The sequence below is a fragment of the Musa acuminata genome, chromosome BXJ2-2, assembly GCF_036884655.1.
Source record: "Musa acuminata AAA Group cultivar baxijiao chromosome BXJ2-2, Cavendish_Baxijiao_AAA, whole genome shotgun sequence".
NCBI classification, from domain to species: Eukaryota; Viridiplantae; Streptophyta; class Magnoliopsida; order Zingiberales; family Musaceae; genus Musa; species Musa acuminata.
The window spans coordinates 22,357,501-22,378,540 of NC_088339.1; the positions used below are offsets into that span (position 1 = coordinate 22,357,501).

Here is a 21,040-nt window from a genome sequence, read left to right on the forward strand (position 1 = left end):
TAATAGAGGATCATCCGTTCTTGATGTCATGAGAGAAATATCTCGTATTCTTGCTCAGACAAATTTCTAGCCAGAGTCATTCAGATTGAGAGAGAAAGAGTTCTCCGGAAGAATCTCATTAGAGCAAGACTCGTGTAGAAACTGTATAGATCTGACAGTATCATTCTTAGTATACGGTCTCTAGGGTATTAGATGAATGAGAGACTATAGATATACGGTGATTGAGGACAGATATATCAAAATGATTAAATTTTTCTTATCATTTAGAGAGTATAGCGTAGTGACCTAGTACATTCGCAATCGATGAATCAAGTGAATTATTATGGAGATAATAATTCAATAAGTGAATTATTATTTGATTTTAATTTTTAATATTAATTTTTTTAATATAATAATATAATTATATTTTTTTAAATTAACAATGACTGATAATTGAAGGTTAATAAAATTAACATGATAATTATCTATTCAATCGATCAACGCATGAACCCACTTCTGTAAAGTGGGCATTAGCCTTTAAGGTGGAGAGTCCCTGGTCTGACGTATCCTGCTATTTGTTCTTTGGTCTCCTGCTGCTCTTGTTCTCTTCTTCCTCTTTTACTTTCTTGTAGTTCCTCGGAGCCGTGTCGGTGTTTGCTTTCATGTTGTTCCCGGGAGCCGTGTCGGTGTTTGCTGCGGCGGAGCTGGAGATCAAGATATCCATGTTTTAGCTCGGGGTGCTTATATTTCGAAACAACTGTGGATCCCCGAAAAGAATGAACCAGACTTAGCTTTTACGCCCATGCTAGTGACGCTTCGTCAGAATATAATCACTCAGCCATGGCCGCTAGCAGCACACCAGACACAGAAAAGCCCACGCTGCCTTTTGCCGTGGCGCAAAACCGCCTCTCTCTCTCTCTCTCTCTCTCTCTCTCTCTCTCTCTCCCCCCCTCATCCCCTGGGAACAAAGTGAAAGCGTGGTGCTCTGCCGGTCGACACCTTCAGTCTCAATCACTGTTCTGGCACTCATTGGCCGGCGGTTGGTCTCACAAGCAAACAAAAAGATCACCAGAAGTGTTGATCAAAGGCGTGATTTGCAGTGCTTGAAGCCCAGTTTTGGTAGACCTGACGTCGAGTTAAAAGAGATGTTTCCTTTTCTTTGAGGCGGAATGGTTGTCCTCCCAACGCACAAGTTTGACCGGGTTCCTTGGACCAGCATCTTTAAGCCTGTTGGGTTGGAAGCTGTCTGTGTGTAATCCTGCAAAGAGACAACATATTAGGGGATGCAATAGGCAGCACTGTTAAACAACAGTTCTTAATTTAATTCTTCTGGGATTAAAAATAAGAGAAAAGATTAAACATTGCATTGAATAGAGATTTTTCATGAGAAGGTACATGAACTTCCGAGTAGGTGCATGACGTTTATAGATAGGATTCATGATCTCGAGAGTCTGAAGAAAACTTGTCTTTGTAAAAGCACTTTGTTTGTAGAAAGGTTAGGTGAATCAATGTGGAGCCAATAGCGAGTTGACAGAGTCAGATGAATCAGTGAAAGGTCAAGTTTAAGTATTAGATTGATTATATTATTATTGTTACATAAAATAATTAGTCACTCTATCAAATATATATATCATATAATTTTTAAATAATTTTCTTGAAGAAGTATTTATAGAATTGTTTTTGGAATATATTAAAAATGAGAATGAAGAAAGTTTTATATGGCCTAAATCAAATACCTAAATAGTGGAATTTTAAAATAGATATTTATTTTAAGTAAAATTATTGTATTTAATGCTCTTATGAGAGTATAAAAGAAAAGAAGATATATTACTTATTTCTGTGTAGGTAGATTTAGAGTAAATCATGTGATAATCGACATACGACTCGTGTCTTATTTTCTTCGTATTCAAATAAAATATTAAAGATATCTTTCTTCTAAAAAAGTATATATAAATAAAATTATAAAAAATTAAGATGGGAGTTTGTAGTACCATTAAAACACCCATAGGATGTGGTATGTATGACAAAATTATATGATAAGGCAATTGATCGTATATACTTCAATAAAAAAAATTAGATATTTGACATATAAGTTGATTTAAGAAAGAACTTTTAAGTCATTAATACTGTAACTCGTGAATTTCTATATTCGTATTCCAATAATATGTTGTTAGCTATTGAAAAAGTGAAGTATAGAAATTTAGAAAATCCAAAAATTCAATTGGCTTTACCTATTTCTTGATAGATAGTATCTTCAACTTGTATTTGAAAAAAATAATAATTGCGACATACATGTAAGGTGGAATATATGACAGTATCTTTATATCCATATTATGTTATATGGTTTCGAAAGCTCAATCAAGAAATTATACAATAAAACAGTAAAAGTTTATAATGATAATAAAAAATAATAACATTAGCTAAAAATTTAATTTGTTATCATAAAAACAAATACATTGACGTTTATTTTCATTTTTTATAGGTAAAACATGACAAAGATAGGTAATCACTATATGACAATATGTGGTCGATATATTGATCGTCAAAATAGCATTGGTTGCTCGTGCGCAACTCATGGTGATCAAATTAGAATTCTCATAATCACTATGTGGTGATACGTGATCGACTAGTTAATCATCTGAACCTTATTGATATAGTCAATTAGTGTGAGCATTGGGTGTGGCGATCGTTATGCCACAACTCAGCTCGAAACACCACACGTCTCTCTCCAACCATCAATAATCGCCTTTATTGTCGCCTATAAAATTCCCCAAGGATACTTTAAAATATAATTCATTTTTAGCATTGACCGATTAGTTCAACCAATTCGAACCTCTAAATTAATTTGATCGTTAAATTGGTATTTGTGGAAAACACTTCCGACTTAGTTTTCACATATTCGACGTTTTACGAATCATCATTCTAATTTAGACAATCAGAACCTTTACTAATAGTTTTATTAAGGATCATATCAAATATCAAATTATAGATATATTCAATAAGTCCCTCAAGTCAAAATTAATTTTAAATTAAATAATTTGCTTGGGGTGTAGGATGAGAATAAATTAAATTTAATAGATGTTAAGTAATAACATTAATTTAATTCCTCTTAATTCAAAGTATGTTTGATAATACGAAAAGGTGTATAAAAATCAAACAACCGTATTAAGTAGGCATTTCAGAAAGAGTTACATGAACCTTTGGACAGATGCATGACGTTCAATGTGACATTTCATTAGACACTCTCGATCCGTATAAATATAAATAGATAGGGATTAATGGCATTGAGAATCCGAGAAAAATTTGTCTTGAGAGAGAAAATACATAAGAGATTCGTTTGTCTCCACCAAAGTTTCCCGCTCTCTTCCTCTCACTCTCTTTTCTCTCTCAACAGTTTTGTTTCATGGAGCGCAGCGTCGACGAAATGAGCAATGAGTACGACGAGGTGTTGGCGGCAGCCGCGGACGTGATACAGGCGAGGGAAGCATCGTTCGGCCTGCGGACGGCGGCGACGGATGCGGCGCTCGAGAAGTTTTGGCAGCGGTGGGGACTCTTCAAGTTGTCATGCGACCGGGCGGAGGACGTGGTCGACTCGGCGAGGAGGAGTATCATGGCAGAGCGTCTGATGGACGCGGCCTCCGGGATGGCACCGGGGCAACCGGAAACAGCGGGGTTGCAGCATCTCAACGTGCCCCGCTTTGAGCGGGCGCTCCACAAGGTCAACTCCGTCGCCGCGGACCTCGGACGTGCATCGGCTGCCATGGCCGCCGCCTCCTCATCCGGCCCCACCGCTGCGACACCTTCCGTAGACAAGGCGGATTGAGGTATATCTGCTCTGCTTGAGATGACGCTGTGACGAGTTCGGAACGCTGCCTATGAGCTGTGCAATTACCTTATGTACAGTGAAAACAAGTACTTCGATACCCAGTGCTACCTGCCCCTTTCTATTCACATTTCTAGCGACATATATCATCACCTACAGATGAGCTGATTCAATTTCACAGTGTAATGCAACATGATTTAGTTTGAGCAGGTGATCTTACGATTCAAACAGACGAGAGTAACCAACCAAGTCTCTATCCTTTGATCCCTGTTCACTCGACATGAAACTCGATGCTTTTACAGAATTATTACTTCTCCGTCTCACAGGTTCGTCGATAAGAGAAGCGACGGTACATGACAAAGCATCACTCTCGGTGGTTGCTCAATCCATTTTTAAGCTTCAATTTCATTTCTCCCTTCCCATCAGATTCCGCCGAAGAAGACAAGATGATATATATATATATATATATATATATTAGACACGTGATGGTGGAAGCGAAGCTGAAAGCAATTTATTAGACACGTGTTGTTGATAATATAGGTGACCAAAATTTAGTTTTGTGCCATTCATAAAACGTTATAATTTAAGAATTTTATCGCAGATGCCCCAATTCAATATATGTTCTATTTTTTAATTTGAATTAATTGGAATTCTAGAACGGCTCAGAATAATATAATTTTAAAATCTCATATCTATTAATACTATTAAAAATACAGAAATGTTAAAAAATTAAAAGATTGGATTCAAACAAGTGATATAAAATTATAAGATAACAAAATAAAATAATTATATATTAAAGTGATTTAAAATAATATCTAACTATCATGACAAAACATTTGCGTTCGATCGGAGTCCGAGACCTTTGCAGCCTTGGTACCGATGTAACGCTGGCGATGCTGTTGACCAGCGGGATGCGGTGGTGGGTGTAGTTGCCCTTGAACTCGATGAAGGTACCTCGATTCTCTCCTCGCTGTACCAAGAAGAATCCGCCACCAGTTCTCTTCCCCTCGCATGGCGCAGCTCCAGCCGCCCATTCTCTTCCTTCCACACCGCCCACTTCTTCCTCTCCCCCGCCCCAAGTCGCCCCTCAAAATATCTCCTCCTCCTCTCGTCCTACTATTCCCTCGCTCGCTCGCTCCTTGCTCGCGATGGCGATTCCCTCGTTGACTGATCGGAATCCCACCGGTCTTGTTGCTTGAATCCCGTCAATTTTCCCAGTTCGAATGGTCGATGGTCGAGTCCTGGCTGCGGTTTTTTCCTGGAATCGATGTTCCATGTCGACCCCGATGTGAATCGCGCTGCCCGTCATTGGATCGGGTTCAGCGCGGCCTGCCCTCTTTCTTGGCATGTCGGTGCCGCAGGATTCCTTCGGAGTAGCGACTCAGATAGGAGATGCTAGCGGAGGCAGAAATCGGCATCGGCTTGGTCGTAGAATTGGTAAAAGATTGCGTTTTGGGATTCTCTCGAATGAGCTTCGATTTAGGTGCGCGGCATCTACGCCACCGGGGAAGAGTGGTAACCCCAACTTGCCCGTTGATTTGGTTAGCTCTGCTAGGGGAACTGTCATCAAACAGATTTCGGGCAAGCTGGACAACAAGGATCCGAAACACTTGGCGTCCAGCTTTACGAACTACAGGGACGATCCTTTGGTGGATAAGCAAAGGACGCAGCTTGGCGTGATTCGTTCCATCCTTTCTCCGCCCATAAATAGGAATATCGCAGGCTTCTTCGTGCTCTTTTTCCTCGTTGGAGTGGCTTTCGACAAGGTTTGGAATTTAAGGAAGAGGGAGAAGTCGGCCCGGGACGTCGACAATGGCACGTGGCCACAGGCACCAACGAGCCTCTCTATATTTCTTGAGAAGGACCTTCGGAGGAAAGAGTCGGTCGAATGGGTAAACATGGTCTTGGGGAAGCTTTGGAAGGTCTATAGGTCCAGAATCGAGGATTGGGTTATTGGGTTGCTCCAGCCGGTAATAGATAACCTCAAAAAGCCTGATTATGTGCAGAGAGTTGAGATTAAGCAGTTTTCCATTGGGGACGAGCCACTATCTGTCAGGAGCGTTGAAAGGAGAACTTCTCGTGGTGTTAATGACTTGCAGTAAGTTCTTCCTATCTCAATTCTAAGAAAAGCTTGTTGCTCGTTATGGGCTTGTGGTTTTAACTTATTGTATGATTGGTTTTTTGTTGCCTTGTATCTATGGTGAGATTGCTTCTTTATGGTATCCACTTATAGGGGTAAAACTGCATATATTCATTCTTCTCAGATTCCACATTTGCAGCCTTAAAAAAGTTTGATGTTCTGTAACTTTTTTTTTAGCATCAGTAAACCTTCTAAATGGAACTTTATGCTTACTAGCCTTACACTAATCTGATTGATAAGCTAAATGTTCAGTGTTAATTTTTTTTTCTTTCTATTACATCCTGTAAACTCCTCATCTTTTTCTTTGGAAATCACTAAGGAACTGATGTCTGAAAGAGAGATTGGATTTTAAATTTTTGGTTTTCTAGCTAGATTTATCAGTGACTGATTTTACATGGTGATGGCCACTTTGGTTGGACATGTTGGGTTTCTATATTACCATCTTTAAATTTTATTTTTATGATTTTGAAGTTGCATGTTCTGAGTCAAAAAAAAAAAAAAACAAGGATTTAAGCTTCAAAGCAACATAAGAAAGTAACATATGGCATATATCATGGAGTTTCTCTACTCTTTAACCTGTCTTGCCTTTTTTATGCTTTTCTAGAGTGAGTTAGTCAGGATCATATGTTCTCATTCATTGGCTCATGCTTCTTTTGCCATGTTCTAAATTCTGATATATGAACTAGATTATGAAACATAAACTTTTGGGAGGTTCAACTTCCAATTTGGTTCATTCCATAGTCATATCGGCATAGCACATCATAGAATACCATATTTCATTTCATACATATGGAACAAAATATTAGCATCTTTTGATACATTTTTTTTAACATCAGGTATCAGATTGGCCTTCGTTACACTGGTGGTGCTCAGATGTTGCTGTCCCTATCATTAAATTTTGGCATTATTCCCATTGTTGTACCTGTTGGGATCCGTGATTTTGATATAGATGGAGAGCTTTGGGTAAAGTTACGGTTAATACCCACTGGACCATGGATAGGGGCTGTGTCATGGGCTTTTGTGTCTCTTCCAAAAATTAAGTTTGAGCTCTCACCATTCAGTCTGTTCAATCTAATGGGTAGGTTCTTTATTCATATATCATAAACCCTAGGTCTCAACTCTCAATTTGTGATCTGCTATTTTGTTGTGTGTCTTTTTTATAAAGGATACACCTCGATAGTCTAATTCACATCATAAAAGTCTGAAATGTAATATGCAAAGTTTTGTTGGCGTGTTCTTATCTCAATGAGCATTTAGGCATCAAGTTGCTTACACCACCTAGTTTTGTACACATCAGCTATTTGTCTATATAACAACTTATTTGACTTCTACTGACATTTACTTAAATGTCTTGTGCATGTGACGATTAATCTGGAGTCAGCAATTCCTGTTCTCTCAATGTAAGGATATCCTTCATTTGTAACTTTTTAAAATTTTCAATTCTGTCCACTGTTTATTTGCTGTTACTTTCTTTTCTGATTCTAAGTCTTCTTATTGTACATGTTGATGTACTTGTCAACATGATTCGACAATCCACATCATTGTCCTGTTTTGCTGAAACTTTGCCTGTGTAAAGTTGGCTATTTGTTTTTTTTCACTTACAGTTTGAGTTGCATTGCATTCTCATTTTATGCAAACCAATATCGTCCACAATCTACTGCTATGCCACCTTGTTCTTTTCAGTATTACTTAGCAAGAGAATTTTCTTAGACATCGACTTCGCATCATTTTTCCAAATATAGTGGTCCGAATTGATGTCAAGCAGTCAAAAGTTTCAGATTTATAGTTCATCTTAGACTGGATGATTTATGGTAACTAAATGTACTTGATACAAGATTCTATTTTTCTTCATATTGTATGTTTGTTTTAATTTTTCTAACAAGCAAAAACTTGGTTTAGATAGTACTTTATGAAGGTGTATGACTAATTTTGTGGCTTTGTGCATGTTGTTTCTTTTATATGTAAATGTGATTGGTTTCCAAATTTAGTAAATCTTGTAAGAATGCCTTCAGTTTTTAACCTTTAGATTAAGTGTCACCAATACATATGCATACCATGGTTTTATGAATTTTCCTGAAATGGAGTCACCACTTCTTTTTAGGTTTCTTACAAGGCTTCTAACAGAAGATTTGCCTCGACTCTTTGTGCTTCCAAAAAAGATCGTTCTTGATTTCCAGAAGGGGAAAGCACTTGGTCCTGTTTCACATGATTTTAAAGTTGAAGCAGTGCAGGAGAGAAGTAAAGATTTTGTTGGAGAACTGTCAGTCACTCTTGTGGATGCTCGAAAACTTGCTTATCCCAAAATTGGTATCAAATTTTGCCTTTACAGTTTCTTTATATATGTATCTTGGCAATACCTAGGATACCTTGGCCTTCTATGAACATCTCCATTTGGCTGGATACTAGAATTGGAACTTGGTTAAGCTGCATTGTCTTCTTTGAAGTTGACCTGTTGCTTGTTCCCAATTCTTGTTGTTGCCCCATATTTATTTGTTTACTTGAAATAAAGTTTTTGCTGTGCCTTTTATGCTTACAATTACTTATATCAATTTGTTTTAAGCCTGAAGATATGGTATGCCTGGACAGGGAAGACAGATCCATATGTTGTTTTAACTCTTGGTGATCAAGTATTTCAGAGTAAGAAAAATAGCCAGACAACAGTCACTGGACCTCCTGGAGAACCAATTTGGAACCAAGTGAGATCTTCTACTGTAGTTTTTGGTTTTGCTTGTCATGTGGTCTCTATCTACTTATTTGGTAGTATATATTCTGTAAACAGGATTTTGATCTGTTTGTTGTAAATCCTGGAAAGCAGAAGCTGTACATCCAAGTAAAAGACTCCTTTGGTTTCGCAGATTTCACAGTTGGCACAGCAGAGGTAGATTAATATTGCTCGTCCATTTAACTTTCATGAGTTCTTGTACCCTGACATGCTATTTGTACAATGCACTAGAAAGATTCTGCTAGTTCATAAACCTGCTGCTGGATCTTGATAGGTGTGGAAGTTGACTTGTGATTTGTCCTATAAACTTGGGACTATTCCCTTCTAAGTCAAAGAGCTAGTTTTAGAAGTTCTGAACGGGTTCTCTTCCTTCTGCTTTAGCATGCTTACTATATAGTATGAGCGAGTTGGATTGAACTTTTAGTTTGTATGTTCTTGGTTACCTAATCAGATCATGGAGATTGAAAATATCATGTAATGATCTCTTACATTCTATAAATGCTATATTTATTGCTATATATGATCAAGTAGATTTTGTTGATGTATAATTTTGTTCAATAATTCATGTGTAGTTATAATTTGGTATGCTAAATGCCAAAACCATGGTTATTGAGCTTCAACATAAACCTTGTAAATTTATGGCCTTGGTCATTTGTGTGCAATCTCGTTGTATATACATATATACATATGTATATACATATATACATATGTATATATATACATATATATATATATATATATACATATACATATATATATACATATACATACATATATATATACATACATATATATATACATACATATATATATATATATAACGTTTCCAAAAGAAGAATGGTGAGACATGTTGTAATACCCTATTTTAGTCCCAGAAGTTGATAAAGATTTAAATTGATTTATAAGGGCCGTCAATGGTTCAAATTCAATAAGTTAATGAGTTAATTATTCCATTGGATGTTTTGAGAAGAAAGTCACCATCGGACTAGGCATCACATGCATCATTTAATGGGAGAGATTGTAACACCCAATTTAGTCTCACGTCATGACATTTGTAGAAAAGGATTAATATTGGGATAGAAATCTATGTGATTGTATTGGTATGCCAAGTGTAGAAAAGGATTAATATTGAGATAGAAATCTATGTGGTTGTATTGGTATGCCAAGTTCTTGTACAAACATTTCTTTCCTGCACTTACAATGTTTTGTTCATGAAGTCAGTAAATGATCTAGTAATGCAGCAAAATATGGAGGTATTCCCAGGAGTATAAGAAATCTTGTATTTGGTGATCCGAAGGCAGCATAGCTTGAGGATAATAAATGACAAAAGAGTAGCATATAAAAAGGGTGATCCAGTGCATGAGGCTCCTAGCATTGTGGAGTCTGGTCAATGTACTTATCTCATAGTTTCAAACATTGGTTTGTTCGGAAGCACAGAAGTAGACATCCTACAATTTTATTTGTTATTGTAATTTATTTGGATTATTCACCCCTGAAAGTGACTTCGCTATGAAGTTCTGCCACCATGGGACAAATCAGTAAGACTAGGTTTTGTTTGCTTCCCCTGAAAGTGACTTTTCTATCGTTTTTAACTAGGTTGAGCTAGAGTCCCTACAAGATACAGTGCCTGCAGACAGAGTAGTTGCTTTACGTGGTGGATGGAGTCTATTCAGAAATAAATCATCTGGAGAAGTATTACTTCGACTCACATATAAAGCTTATGTTGAGGATGAAGAAGATGATCTGTTGGAAACAGAGTTTGTGGATGATCATGCACCTGATGATATCTCAGACTATGAGCAACCAAATGGAACATTTGAGCAAAGTGGTTATCCTAGTGGAAAAGAAAGAGAAGCTTTTATGGATGTCCTGGCGGCTTTGATTGTGAGTGAGGAATTCCAAGGAATAGTGACATCTGAAACAGAAAATTCAGAAGTTACTGGTGAATCTAGAAATGTGACATCCCCAGTATCAACAACAATAGGTCTTACTGATCAGACGTCTACTATTGATTCAAACAGAAGTTCCAGTAGTTCTGATGGTATGCAACTTCTTTCATCTTTTTGTCTAGATAAATTCTAATATTTTTGTTCTTATCAGTTTCCTGAATTTGGGATTTTGCAGATTTAGAACTAGTATGGCTTGCTGTGGTAACGGTTACAGTGGTTCTGATTGCTCGTACCATGGGTGATTCAAGCTTGTTCAATCCATAGCATTTGCAGGTATATATGGATGTCCTTAGTGTATTTGAAATAAGCAGCTCTTAGCAATTTTACATGATATGCTTGCATATTTGATGTCTAAATTATCTGTTCATTTTTTATGGTTTATATATGAAACAAACGTCTCTATGATCAATCCAAAAGTTGTCTTTAACTCACACAAACTTACACTCTTTTGTGGCACATAGAACTTTGTACTTGCTGAAAGAGTTTACCAGAAATATCTAGTTAGTTGTTGAACTTCTGGTGATCCTGTCCTAGCTAGGGAAAAAAGAGAACCAAACCAATTATTAAATCTGATAAAAGGGTGAAACCGGTGCACATAAGGCTCACGCCAATGTAGAATCTGGGTAAGGGTTAATTGATAAAAGTATTTTACCATGGACTTCATATTTAACAAAGAATAAGGAGAATTTTCAGGTCCCAGGTTTCTCTGGTCATAATTATGCGAATGGATAATTAGAACCTGAAGCCTGGACAAAAGCTTAACAGCGAAAATAAATTTACCAGCCATTGTAAAACATGTTTCCCACAAAATGAAAATCCACATATTGGAGCTCAAGAAAGTCCCAATTACAGCTTGTCCCTTGATGTCTAGTATGATTTGCTAAGCAGTTAACATGGTCAGATTCAGAACCAGGGAGATTTTACAGAAGCATTCAGGCATTCAGAGATCCAAACAATGTTTCCAAACTCCTAATCCAAGACCAAGAACTTTTATAGTGTAAGACATGGGATGAGAATACTATCCCATATTGGTGAGGCATTCATATTGGAACTAAATGATTCCTGATCTTCCAACATCCATTGTTTTGGATGGTAGTGTCATTCTCTTTTAGACAGCAGTTTAGGGTCTAATCTCCATCTTACACAAGCTGTTACCTGCCTTCATGATGGATGACACCTGTGTCGGTTGTGTGGCTGAATAGAATTAATGAATCACGTGCCGATTTGTGGTCTATGATGCCTTGCTTCCCTTGTGACTTATGCTACAGCATGCAGTCTCCCTTCTGAAAAAAGAAGAGGGTAGTCGGTTTTGAGATTCTAGGCCTCGCGAAACAGAAACCAGTCAGATTGTTGTATTTCAAATTCTTCCACCTGTAAGGTACGTATGTGCTTGCATCTTGTTTCTACCTTTTATTTTGCATCCTATTTCCACCTATTATTTAATAACAAGTTAAACAGTAATGCTTGTCCATTTCAAATTGCACTGGAGTTGTCAGATTGATGATGCCCATCATCTGCTTCTCTCTACAATTTCTTTCCATCCTCATAGATGAACATGCAATTTGCTTGATATTTTGCACCGCACCCTCCTGTGTGATGGTCCAAATTTTGTTTAAACATGCGTGATCTGATGACAAGCTCTGTTGTTATCTGCAGGCTCCATTCTGTACATGCTCCAGGGCAGAGTGGAATCAACTAAATGATTATTGTTCAAAATTCTTCTTCTCATGTAAAATTAGCTCACTACAGTGAAAATGCTTTTGCAACCATTTCTGGGGTTCAATTCACATCTCTAATTCTCACATCTTTCCTCCATTGTCCACTTAACTTAGGAATGTTCCGTTTATGTCCGTCCATTAGGGATGGTAATCTCAGTGGGCTGTATCTACAGGAACAATTCTCTGTCAAAGACCTCCAAACCGTATGAAATCTGAAGGAAAAATGAAGACCACAAAGACTCTTTGAGGCGGAACTTGGTCTTGAGACATGGCTTGGTTTCGTGATGAACATGCAAGTTGTTGTCCTATATGCTACTAGCAGGGGGGAAGTCGTTGACCCAATGTACAGTTGCAGTTGTTGGTCTTGGTGGGTTAGAGATGCTTCAGTGGGATTTGTGCAAAAGCTACATAACATTTTTGTATTTACATTTAGGTCCTTGGAAAAATAACGGGCCAACTTTATTTCTGTCCTTAGAAAAATAAGTTTAAGAAGATGACAAACAACACTGAAGAAGACGACCACTGCTTGTCTTTTTTTCTGTTCTTGTTACTTTTTCTTTCTTATTTTCATGATCGAAGTCAAAATGATTTGATACAGCAACACTAATTATCTGAAATGGAAACAGTTACAAGTTTTACAGGTTAGATTCATGAATAGCTCCGGAATCAAAATAAAAGTTGATTATAATTACTAATTCATACGAAAAATATTTATGGGAGGATTAGGTCACATCAACATTAGTTGAAGCCAGCATTTCCAAAAATATTTTGAGAACCTTGCGGCAAGGAATATTTCGCTTGTAATATAGAATACTTTTCATGGTTAATTCACTATAAAAATGATATATTTTGGGCACGATAAATAATTATTATTCATTAAAATTACTTTACTCTGATTGGTTATTGACTTCAGCATGCATCCTCCGAGGGATCACATCGCATAACTCATTCAATCTTGATCTTCATGCAAGTAAGTCGATCGTGGAGCACTCATCCGAGTTCACATCGACTCACCCTCAAGCGAGCATTCGAGCCACCCTATCAATCATGCTAGATTTTTTATGTATGCAAATTAAAATCGAATAGAGCGGATCCAAGCATCATTGATATTGTCCGTATTACTAATATAGCTCGAAGCATAGTTTACTATTATATATTTTTTATATTTTTTAAAAATATCTAATTATGTATTATTTTATTTTTTATATGCTTTTATCATATAAGTTATATATATGTTTATATCTGTGGTTTGTCTATGGCATATTATAAAGATTATGTTATAAGATTTTATTTTTGATTTTTTCGAATATATTTATGTACATTTCAGTCAAATGTTGACTCCAAATAAGCTCAAATTGTTGCACATAAAACTCATGTCATGCTTATTTTGCCGGCGGTTCAGACGTGCGTCCAATCCAAACCAGTCCTCAATGAAACTTGGCAGCGCAATCATTGGTCGATCACTTTCCGGCTCCTGTCGGGCACGCGATGCCTGGATGACACGTGTCTCATCGTCCACGTGTCTCAAAGGCGGCCCCTCGTGCTTGCCGCACACCCGCTTATCATAGCCGTCGGATCTGCGAGTAACCAATCTTGACCGCCCGATTTGTCAGCTCAGCCGGGTCCCCCGCTCACCTGTTTTCCTTTCCTATAATTACTACCACCCTTCTCCTTCTCTTCCACTCCAAGATGGTTTGTAGAGGCTATCGGGAGAGAAGTATTTCGCAGAAGAAAGAGAGAGAGAGAGAGAGAGAGAGAATAAAAGAGAAATCGAAAAAAAAAAATATTAGTTGAAGGCTTACCATAACAGAGAGAGAGAAAAAATATATGGTGAGCCTTCAACTAATATTTTTTTTTCGATTTCTCCTTAATCTCACTAATAATTTTCTTCGATTTCTCTTTAAATTTTTATGGTAAGTCTTCAATTAAAAAAAATTTATCTCACTCTCGTATTTGACATCCGCGCTTCATTTTTCGATTATAATATATTGTGTGATGGAGGAGCAATCTATTTTTATAGACCTAAACCACAAAATTATAACTAAGCTCTTATTTGAACTCAAATTTTTAATTTAATTTTAATTAAATTTAAATTATAATATTTAACATCTTTTTTATTTAATTTTTTTAAAACTAAAGGTAATCTTCACATGGATAGTTTTCAAAGATTTTATAAAAAATACTGTAACTTAATCTTCACTTTTATAATATTTCATTTCGATCATTTTGTTTTGATCTCTTACTTACTCACGACTCTTTGATAATTAAAATATTCATAAAATTAAGATTTGAAAAGAAAAAAGATTTAAAAAACTCTATTACTCGGAAGTCTTATAGTATTTAACAGCACCTCACCCTCTCTCTTGGCTTGGTGTGTGATGAATAGGGCACAATCTTCTATTTATAGACCTAAACCACTGTCATAACCCTATTGAAATAAACACTCATCCTTCGATTCAAACTTCTAACTTAATTCCAATCAAATGTAAATTATAATCACTTTAGGTATTAATTTTATGTTTTATTTTCATTTGTCTTTCGAATGGTCTGTCTCTCTTCTTTCACTTGTGGGGTTACAATGATGGGTTGTTTAGTTTCTTATTTAATTTTATATTTTAATCTATAATATAATCGATTATTTGACTCGATAATATTTTGATCTTTCAATTTATGGACTTTATAATTAGGATTGAGATGGATTATGTTGCTTAATTAAACTAATATTGATGAGAGGGTTTATTGCAGGATATCATGCCAACAAAGGTTGTTCAACTCCTTTTATTTTTTAAGTTTTGAATAATATTTTATTGAGTTTGTCTAATTCAGTAAGAGTCGGATAAAGGTTTATTTAAGATTTATTTATTTATTATGAGTCCAAGTCCTAATGAACTCAAGAGTGAAACTCTATAAATATGGATGTCGATCATCTTTTTTTTCTTTCTTTTATTCTACGATAAGATCCTAGAATCTTATAGTGCTGCTAATAGACGATGTAGCCTTATCGATCCCTACAGTCTTGTTTGAAAATGATATCGTAGCTATAGCCCATTGCGAATCACTCGGTAATCCTTTCTCTTTACGCTTGTTTAATAATATATGATTTGGGATGGATGGATGGATGGATGGTGCATCGAGTTTCGTGCTTATGATTGATCCAGTTAATTAAGGTCGTCTCATTCATTCTCTTGGCTTTTATGTTTTCATTGTTATCTCGAGAACAAGTTCTATGACAAAGCTTATAATTAAGAGAGATGTGAAGTTCTAACATTATACCATGAAGCTCTTGGAAATCGTACATCTTTTTTGTTGAATTCCATTCGGATGGTATGATCGACAGAAGGGAAATTGCCGGAAAAGTTTCTCGAGAACATGCCGCGGATTAGGGCTCAAAAGTCGTCCCATTTTCGTGCTTACTTCCTGCCATGTTCTTGACAGGAAGATGGGTTAAATGATTTATGTCGTACTTCCGCCTTCTTCTGGTCAGCCAAAGCTAACACAGCCAGCCGCCCGGCCGGAGAAGGTGGAGAGGACTACTTGGTAAGCAATCCCCAAGACGCGATCCGCTCCGTCCATCACGGGATCGATGGCCCAGATTTACGTTAAACAGCCGCGATTTCGTCGCCGCATTCCTCTATTTAAACCGGGGAATTCCCGAACATCCATGCGAACCTTCGTCTTCCATTATTAGTTCCATGCGTACGTCGGAGGAGACGTTGCGAGATTCTGGACGTGCTTTCCACAGGCTTTCTTGAACCGTGAACTCGTGCAGGCTTCACTGGTCTCTCTCCTCTTCTCAGTCTTCGGTGCAAGCCCGAGGAAGAAGGTTGTTGATGGTTCAAGAAAGTCTTTGGAAAACACGACAGATCTTACAGACGATCGTTTCGGTGGCTTTTTCGAGCGGTCTATATTCGTTGGAAGATCAAGTCTGCATGCAACAATCTCTTCAGGCTCTCGTGATCCTGCGAAGTAGAACTGCTCTTTTCCGCACCTTCAAATTCGATGAAAAGCTGTGGAAGAAACGAGTGGGAGTTGTTGATGGATCGATGTGCCGTGGTTGATAGAGTCAGCATGGCCCGGTCCACTGGGTAATGTCGGGGATTTGGTCAACGCCTTCTAGCATGCGATGACAGCTTTTCTGCAAAAAAAGATCGTCGTCGGATGTTTCCCGATTTTAGTCCCTCGGACGATCAAGTCAGTGGTGGGTTGGAGTTTTTTTTCCTCCCCCTGACCGGGTCCTTTTATGCTACTATACGAGGGTCGATCGTACGCGGGCGTAGCGACCGATCCTTGGAAGGTGAGCACCTTCGTGCGGTCGTCGCTCCGGGATGCACGGAATGGCACCATGTGGTGCCCATGCGGTGCCATCCTGAGCTTTCCGGGACGAGACGTGTTGATCCACGCCTTGATACGGTCCCTGGCTCGACGTGTGGGGGGGGTGCCCCCTCTTGCTTACCTGGCTGAGCACTACGTGGCATTGCTCTTGATGCTGGACCAAAATATACCTTATCAAGAGTATCAAACATGAAGGATCTTGGCGGCTTTGTTGGGTAGTTTATGCATTGTAGGAGTTCTTATTGGAAAAAGGGGTTACATAGCAAGATTCTGGACATGCTTTCTTGAATTGTTGACATTTCAATCTCTTTCTTGCTCTGGTCAAGAACCATAAAACATCTATTTGTCCTACCTTTTCATTTCAACATATTCAAGTGATGCGTAAACTGTTGATTAGGCTTCATGGAAGCAATCAGTAGAGCTTAAGAAGCAGCTTCAATGTAACTCCAAATAAGATGGTAGAAAATGTTATTTAGCTACATGGAGATGACACCAGCACTGTATATTGTAGTGTATATATACGAGAAGAAGCATGTTCTATACAAGAACAGAGCACAACTAAAATTCGGAGGATTCTTATCCTTTGCCTCCTATAGGATCACCATCTTCTGTTTAATCTCGTCTGCAATTGTTCTTTATTGTCAGATACTCTGCTATTTACTGGATCAAATCTGCTACGGAGACAGGGATTCGATGAATGAATCCACCTTCAGGTTGATGCTCCTCGACAAAAACTTCATGCATATGGGTGGCTTCACTTTCGCAAGAGCAAGAAATGACTGCGGAAGAGACCAGATTCCGTCACCGCAGATCAAACCCGAAGCCACGGCTGGCGCGAATGCGTCTGCCTTGGCCTTGTTGATCCTTTCCCAGACGAACAAGATCAAGCTGCCCATGCACATATCTATGGCGAAGTAAGATCCCAAGTAGAACGGTATCGCCATGGCCATGGGGAGCGGTATCCACCTGCCCACCTTCTTACCGGTCACGTCCCTCAGCAGGTTGATGAGAATAGCAGCAGCAAAGAAGACATAACAGAGGGTGAGGCAGTTCTTCGGCAACGATGAGAAGCCTTCCACCCCAAGTATGGCCATGTTACGATAAACAAGGGCATTAGGTGCTGGGTACTCCGATCCGGGGATGCCGATGTCGTCGAACGCCTTCAGGAACAACCAGAAGACGGATGGGGCGATGACGCAGCCCATGGCAGTGCCGATTACTTGGCTGATGAACATGGACCTCGGTGAGGCCAGAGTCAGATACCCTGTCTTAAAGTCCTGCATCAGGTCCGAGGCCGTGGAGACGATGTTCATCATGACGCCACAAGCAGCGAGGCCGGCAAGAACGCCGCCGTGGGCGCCGCCAGCCCACCCGCCGATGGCGAAGATTGCAAGCTTCCCGTAGGTCGACGCAAGGGACCAGTCGGTGAGGCCAGCGCCGTAGGCGTTGCAGAACGCCAGCGCCGGTGCGAACACGTAGGCCACCAACACATAGTACCACCGCAGCTGGGGAAAGATGTGGGGCAGCGTTGCGGTCGAGACAGCAGCGAGGAGGAGATAGCCTCCGTAGGCGATTGGTTTTGGGATTTGGTCTCGAAGGAAGAGCTCGGTGCGGCGCTTGTCGTCGAAGGAGACGGCCGATGTGTCAATGGCGAAGGTGTGCGTTCTTGCAGATCTTCTGCTTCTGATCTGTGACGCGAAGGCGGCTGTGCTCTTGCCCATGACCTTGACGAAGTTGTAGAGGCCATCTCCAAGGATCAAGGCGATTGCTATGAACACCTGCAACATGCTTATGCTTACTCAAAAAGATCAAAGTCGATCAATGAGCGGGGAAGATGCTTATTACCCTGTAACCTTGGAGCCCATCAAGACTGCCCAAAGCGTCTGCTGGGTACCAATCGCCTTTCTTGTTGCCTATCAGAGGCCACATGATTCCCCATGAGAGAATGCCTCCCAAGAGCACAGATATGTTCACGATGTATGGGCAAATCATCCCGACCCCAACGTAAGTAGCCGAAAAATCAAAGTAGAACCTGCAATCCTTTACGTATCAGATAAATGTCATACAGGTTTTGAAGGTTTTGAGATGCATACATGTTGTCGTAAGCCTTGAGGCCTAACGAAGGGAAGTTGATGAAGCCACAGTCCTTTCCACCTGTGTAAAACCACTGGAAGAAACCCCACAGGAAACTGCAAACCGAGAGCTTGCCCAGCGTTCTCACCTGCTTCCTGCAAGAAACATTAACGAGTTCCCTGACCGAGTCAGTCGCCGGAGAAAACAAGGGCAACCGTTCATGGTTGTTTCGAGTTACTTCGCTAGGTTGGCTCCCTGAGGGGTGTGGAAGCTGTTGATTAGGTTCGCCGTCGCCGTGCCACTCGGATAGGTCAGCTTGTAGTCGATGATCATTATCTGAACACATCAATTTAGCATGCAATTTTACTGTGGAGATCAGATGAGACTGCATCGAAGCAGACAACTGACCTTTCTCAAGGGCACGAGGGAGAACAGTCCCAGGAAACTAACAACAAAGAGGAAGCCGATCATCCATCCTAGTCTTGGATTCTTTATGTTCTGTGAATCGTTGGCTACTGTGGATTGCTTGGCGATGGTTTCACTCATGGCAAAGAGGTAACTTCCGAAGCCCCCTGCATCACGTAGAATAAGCAGCAAGGAAGATACGAGGGGGAGGTGATGGTGGCGGTGTTACCGCTGTAGGCGATGCCGGAGGCGGCGACGACGCATGTCTGGATGACGGTGTTCTCCTGGCGGGTGAAGGGGCGGCGGAGGAGGCCAGCCCTCCCGAGCGCTGCCGTCCACGTCCGGACGAAGAAGAAGCCGAGCAGGCCGGCGGAGACGTTGAGGGAGGGGACGATGCCGGTGGTGAGCACGAACTTCATCACGATCACGTTGAACACCACCGCGAGCACGAGGCTCACCGCGAAGGCCCTCGCCGTCAGCTGCTCCCGCCACGTCGGAACCCGCTTCCCGTCGAACTCCCTCTCTATCGACGCCGCCGCCACCAATTCTCTCTCTTCCTCCTCCAAATCGTCCTCTTTCCTCCTCCTCCTGGCTCCGGCCTCGCCGTTCTCTGCCTCTGCCGCATTGTCCTCCTCCATCGCCTTCGCCTCCTGCCGTTCTGCTGCCATCTCCTCCTCCAGCTGATCTCTATGGTCGAGGATTGGCAGCATTAATAGATTGCACTTAGTTTCAACCTTTTGACACCGAAATCTTTCTCTCCTTCGATTTGGCTTCAGGGGAATCGTTGGAATCTGGGTGGAGTTTCCGAATCATCCAAATCGAATCAAACCAAAGGAATCATTCGAAAGCTCAGCCAAAATAATCAAATCGATTATTTTAGTGCTTACCATGAAAGCACATAAACTTCACCCAACATCTCACCCACGTAAATGTACAGAGGAAGAGTCTCGGTTTTGCCGTCCATATCGGCTTTCCCTCTGTCCCAACTAAATCATTTGTCTTGTGATGCTGACAAAAACCATCTATCTGTATTCGCTGCTGCAATCTCGCTACTCCATGCAAGCTGTTCTTTTATAGTGGTCGAGACTGCTTTGTGTACTTTAGATTAACACAAAACTTCGAAATCGAATCGGATCCGAGACCGTTCCACTTCTCTTTTTTATATGTCGTTTTATAATTTTTATTTTTAATAGAATAATTTAAATTAGTATAAAAATTTATAATTTTATTTTAAGATTTCGATCAAAGTTTCGTTTTGAAAAGTTGATGTATTTCCATACATATAATAATAACATGCAAGCGAATGAATTGGTTTGAAAAAGAACAAGAATTTTAGGAGATATTTTGGGATTTTTTTTTCCTTTCCAAAATGCCTCTAAACTAACTGTTACTTGGTTATTGAAAAAAGCGAACGCCGCCAACAGTGGCGCCCTCACACCGCTCAGCGACCTGAAGCGCACCGCCCCCATCTACGGCGATTGCCCCTCCGTCGTCTACAACCTGGTCCCTGACCCACCGCCGCTGCCTCCGCCCTCTCCTCCCTCGGCATCTCCCACGCAGACGTGGTACTCTTTCGCCCGAACCTTGCGTGTCCCAATTTCTTCCTTTACATTTCCCCTAAAAATTCATAGATCTTATCTTCTTCACGCTTTTTTTACTTTTACAATCTGATCTTGATGGGCATTTTCTGGTGTAAAAATCCCATCTTTTTGGGTGACGTTGCTCGCCCCCCAACACTCCGGCCATGTACGACATGCACTTCGTCGTGCCGATGAGCGGCGCCGTTCTCAACACAATGAACACCTGCCTCGATGCCCGTACTGTCTCCGGCCTCCTCCACCATAGCTCGTCTTCGTCGACGTCATCTCTCGCCCCCTCCTCGACGGCACCCTCCGCCTC

The 21,040-nt window shown here is 40.0% G+C and overlaps 2 protein-coding genes and 1 pseudogene across 8 annotated transcripts; 2 read left to right on the forward strand and 1 right to left on the reverse strand.

The window, feature by feature from the left end:
- The first annotated feature begins 3,403 nt into the window (after positions 1 to 3,403).
- On the forward strand, positions 3,404 to 3,802 carry LOC103973757 (mediator of RNA polymerase II transcription subunit 32-like). The gene has a single exon (XM_009388406.3). It carries the CDS (start codon positions 3,404 to 3,406, stop codon positions 3,800 to 3,802), a length of 399 nt encoding a protein of 132 aa, XP_009386681.3.
- An 839-nt stretch (positions 3,803 to 4,641) lies between these two features.
- LOC135605371 (tricalbin-3-like) lies at positions 4,642 to 12,870 on the forward strand. Of its 7 annotated transcripts, XR_010484425.1 has the most exons (10): positions 4,642 to 5,900; positions 6,779 to 7,020; positions 7,324 to 7,342; positions 8,044 to 8,249; positions 8,529 to 8,638; positions 8,722 to 8,820; positions 10,261 to 10,705; positions 10,789 to 10,886; positions 11,882 to 11,991; positions 12,270 to 12,870. XR_010484425.1 is itself a non-coding variant. In XM_065095377.1 (9 exons), the coding sequence occupies exons 1-8, from the start codon at positions 5,149 to 5,151 to the stop codon at positions 10,875 to 10,877; spliced, it is 1,962 nt and encodes a 653-aa protein (XP_064951449.1). In that variant the 5' UTR covers positions 4,642 to 5,148; the 3' UTR covers positions 10,878 to 10,886; positions 11,882 to 12,870. The 7 variants fall into 7 exon arrangements, 5 of the variants coding, with proteins under 5 accessions (XP_064951449.1, XP_064951450.1, XP_064951448.1 ...); XR_010484424.1 differs by having other exon boundaries at positions 10,789 to 11,991; XM_065095377.1 differs by having other exon boundaries at positions 11,882 to 12,870.
- Positions 12,871 to 17,277: 4,407 nt separating this feature from the next.
- On the reverse strand, positions 17,278 to 19,833 carry LOC135605373 (probable metal-nicotianamine transporter YSL12; annotated as a pseudogene).
- Positions 19,834 to 21,040: the final 1,207 nt, after the last annotated feature.

Coding starts and splice junctions, on each gene's coding strand:
- LOC103973757 (XM_009388406.3), top strand. CDS start 3,404: ATGAGCAATGAGTACGACGAGGTGTTGGCGGCAGCCGCGGACGTGATA.
- LOC135605371 (XM_065095376.1), top strand. CDS start 5,149: ATGTCGGTGCCGCAGGATTCCTTCGGAGTAGCGACTCAGATAGGAGAT. Junction 8,821..10,260: donor TCACAGTTGGCACAGCAGAG/GTAGATTAATAT, acceptor GTTTTTAACTAG/GTTGAGCTAGAGTCCCTACA. Junction 10,706..10,788: donor AAGTTCCAGTAGTTCTGATG/GTATGCAACTTC, acceptor GGGATTTTGCAG/ATTTAGAACTAGTATGGCTT.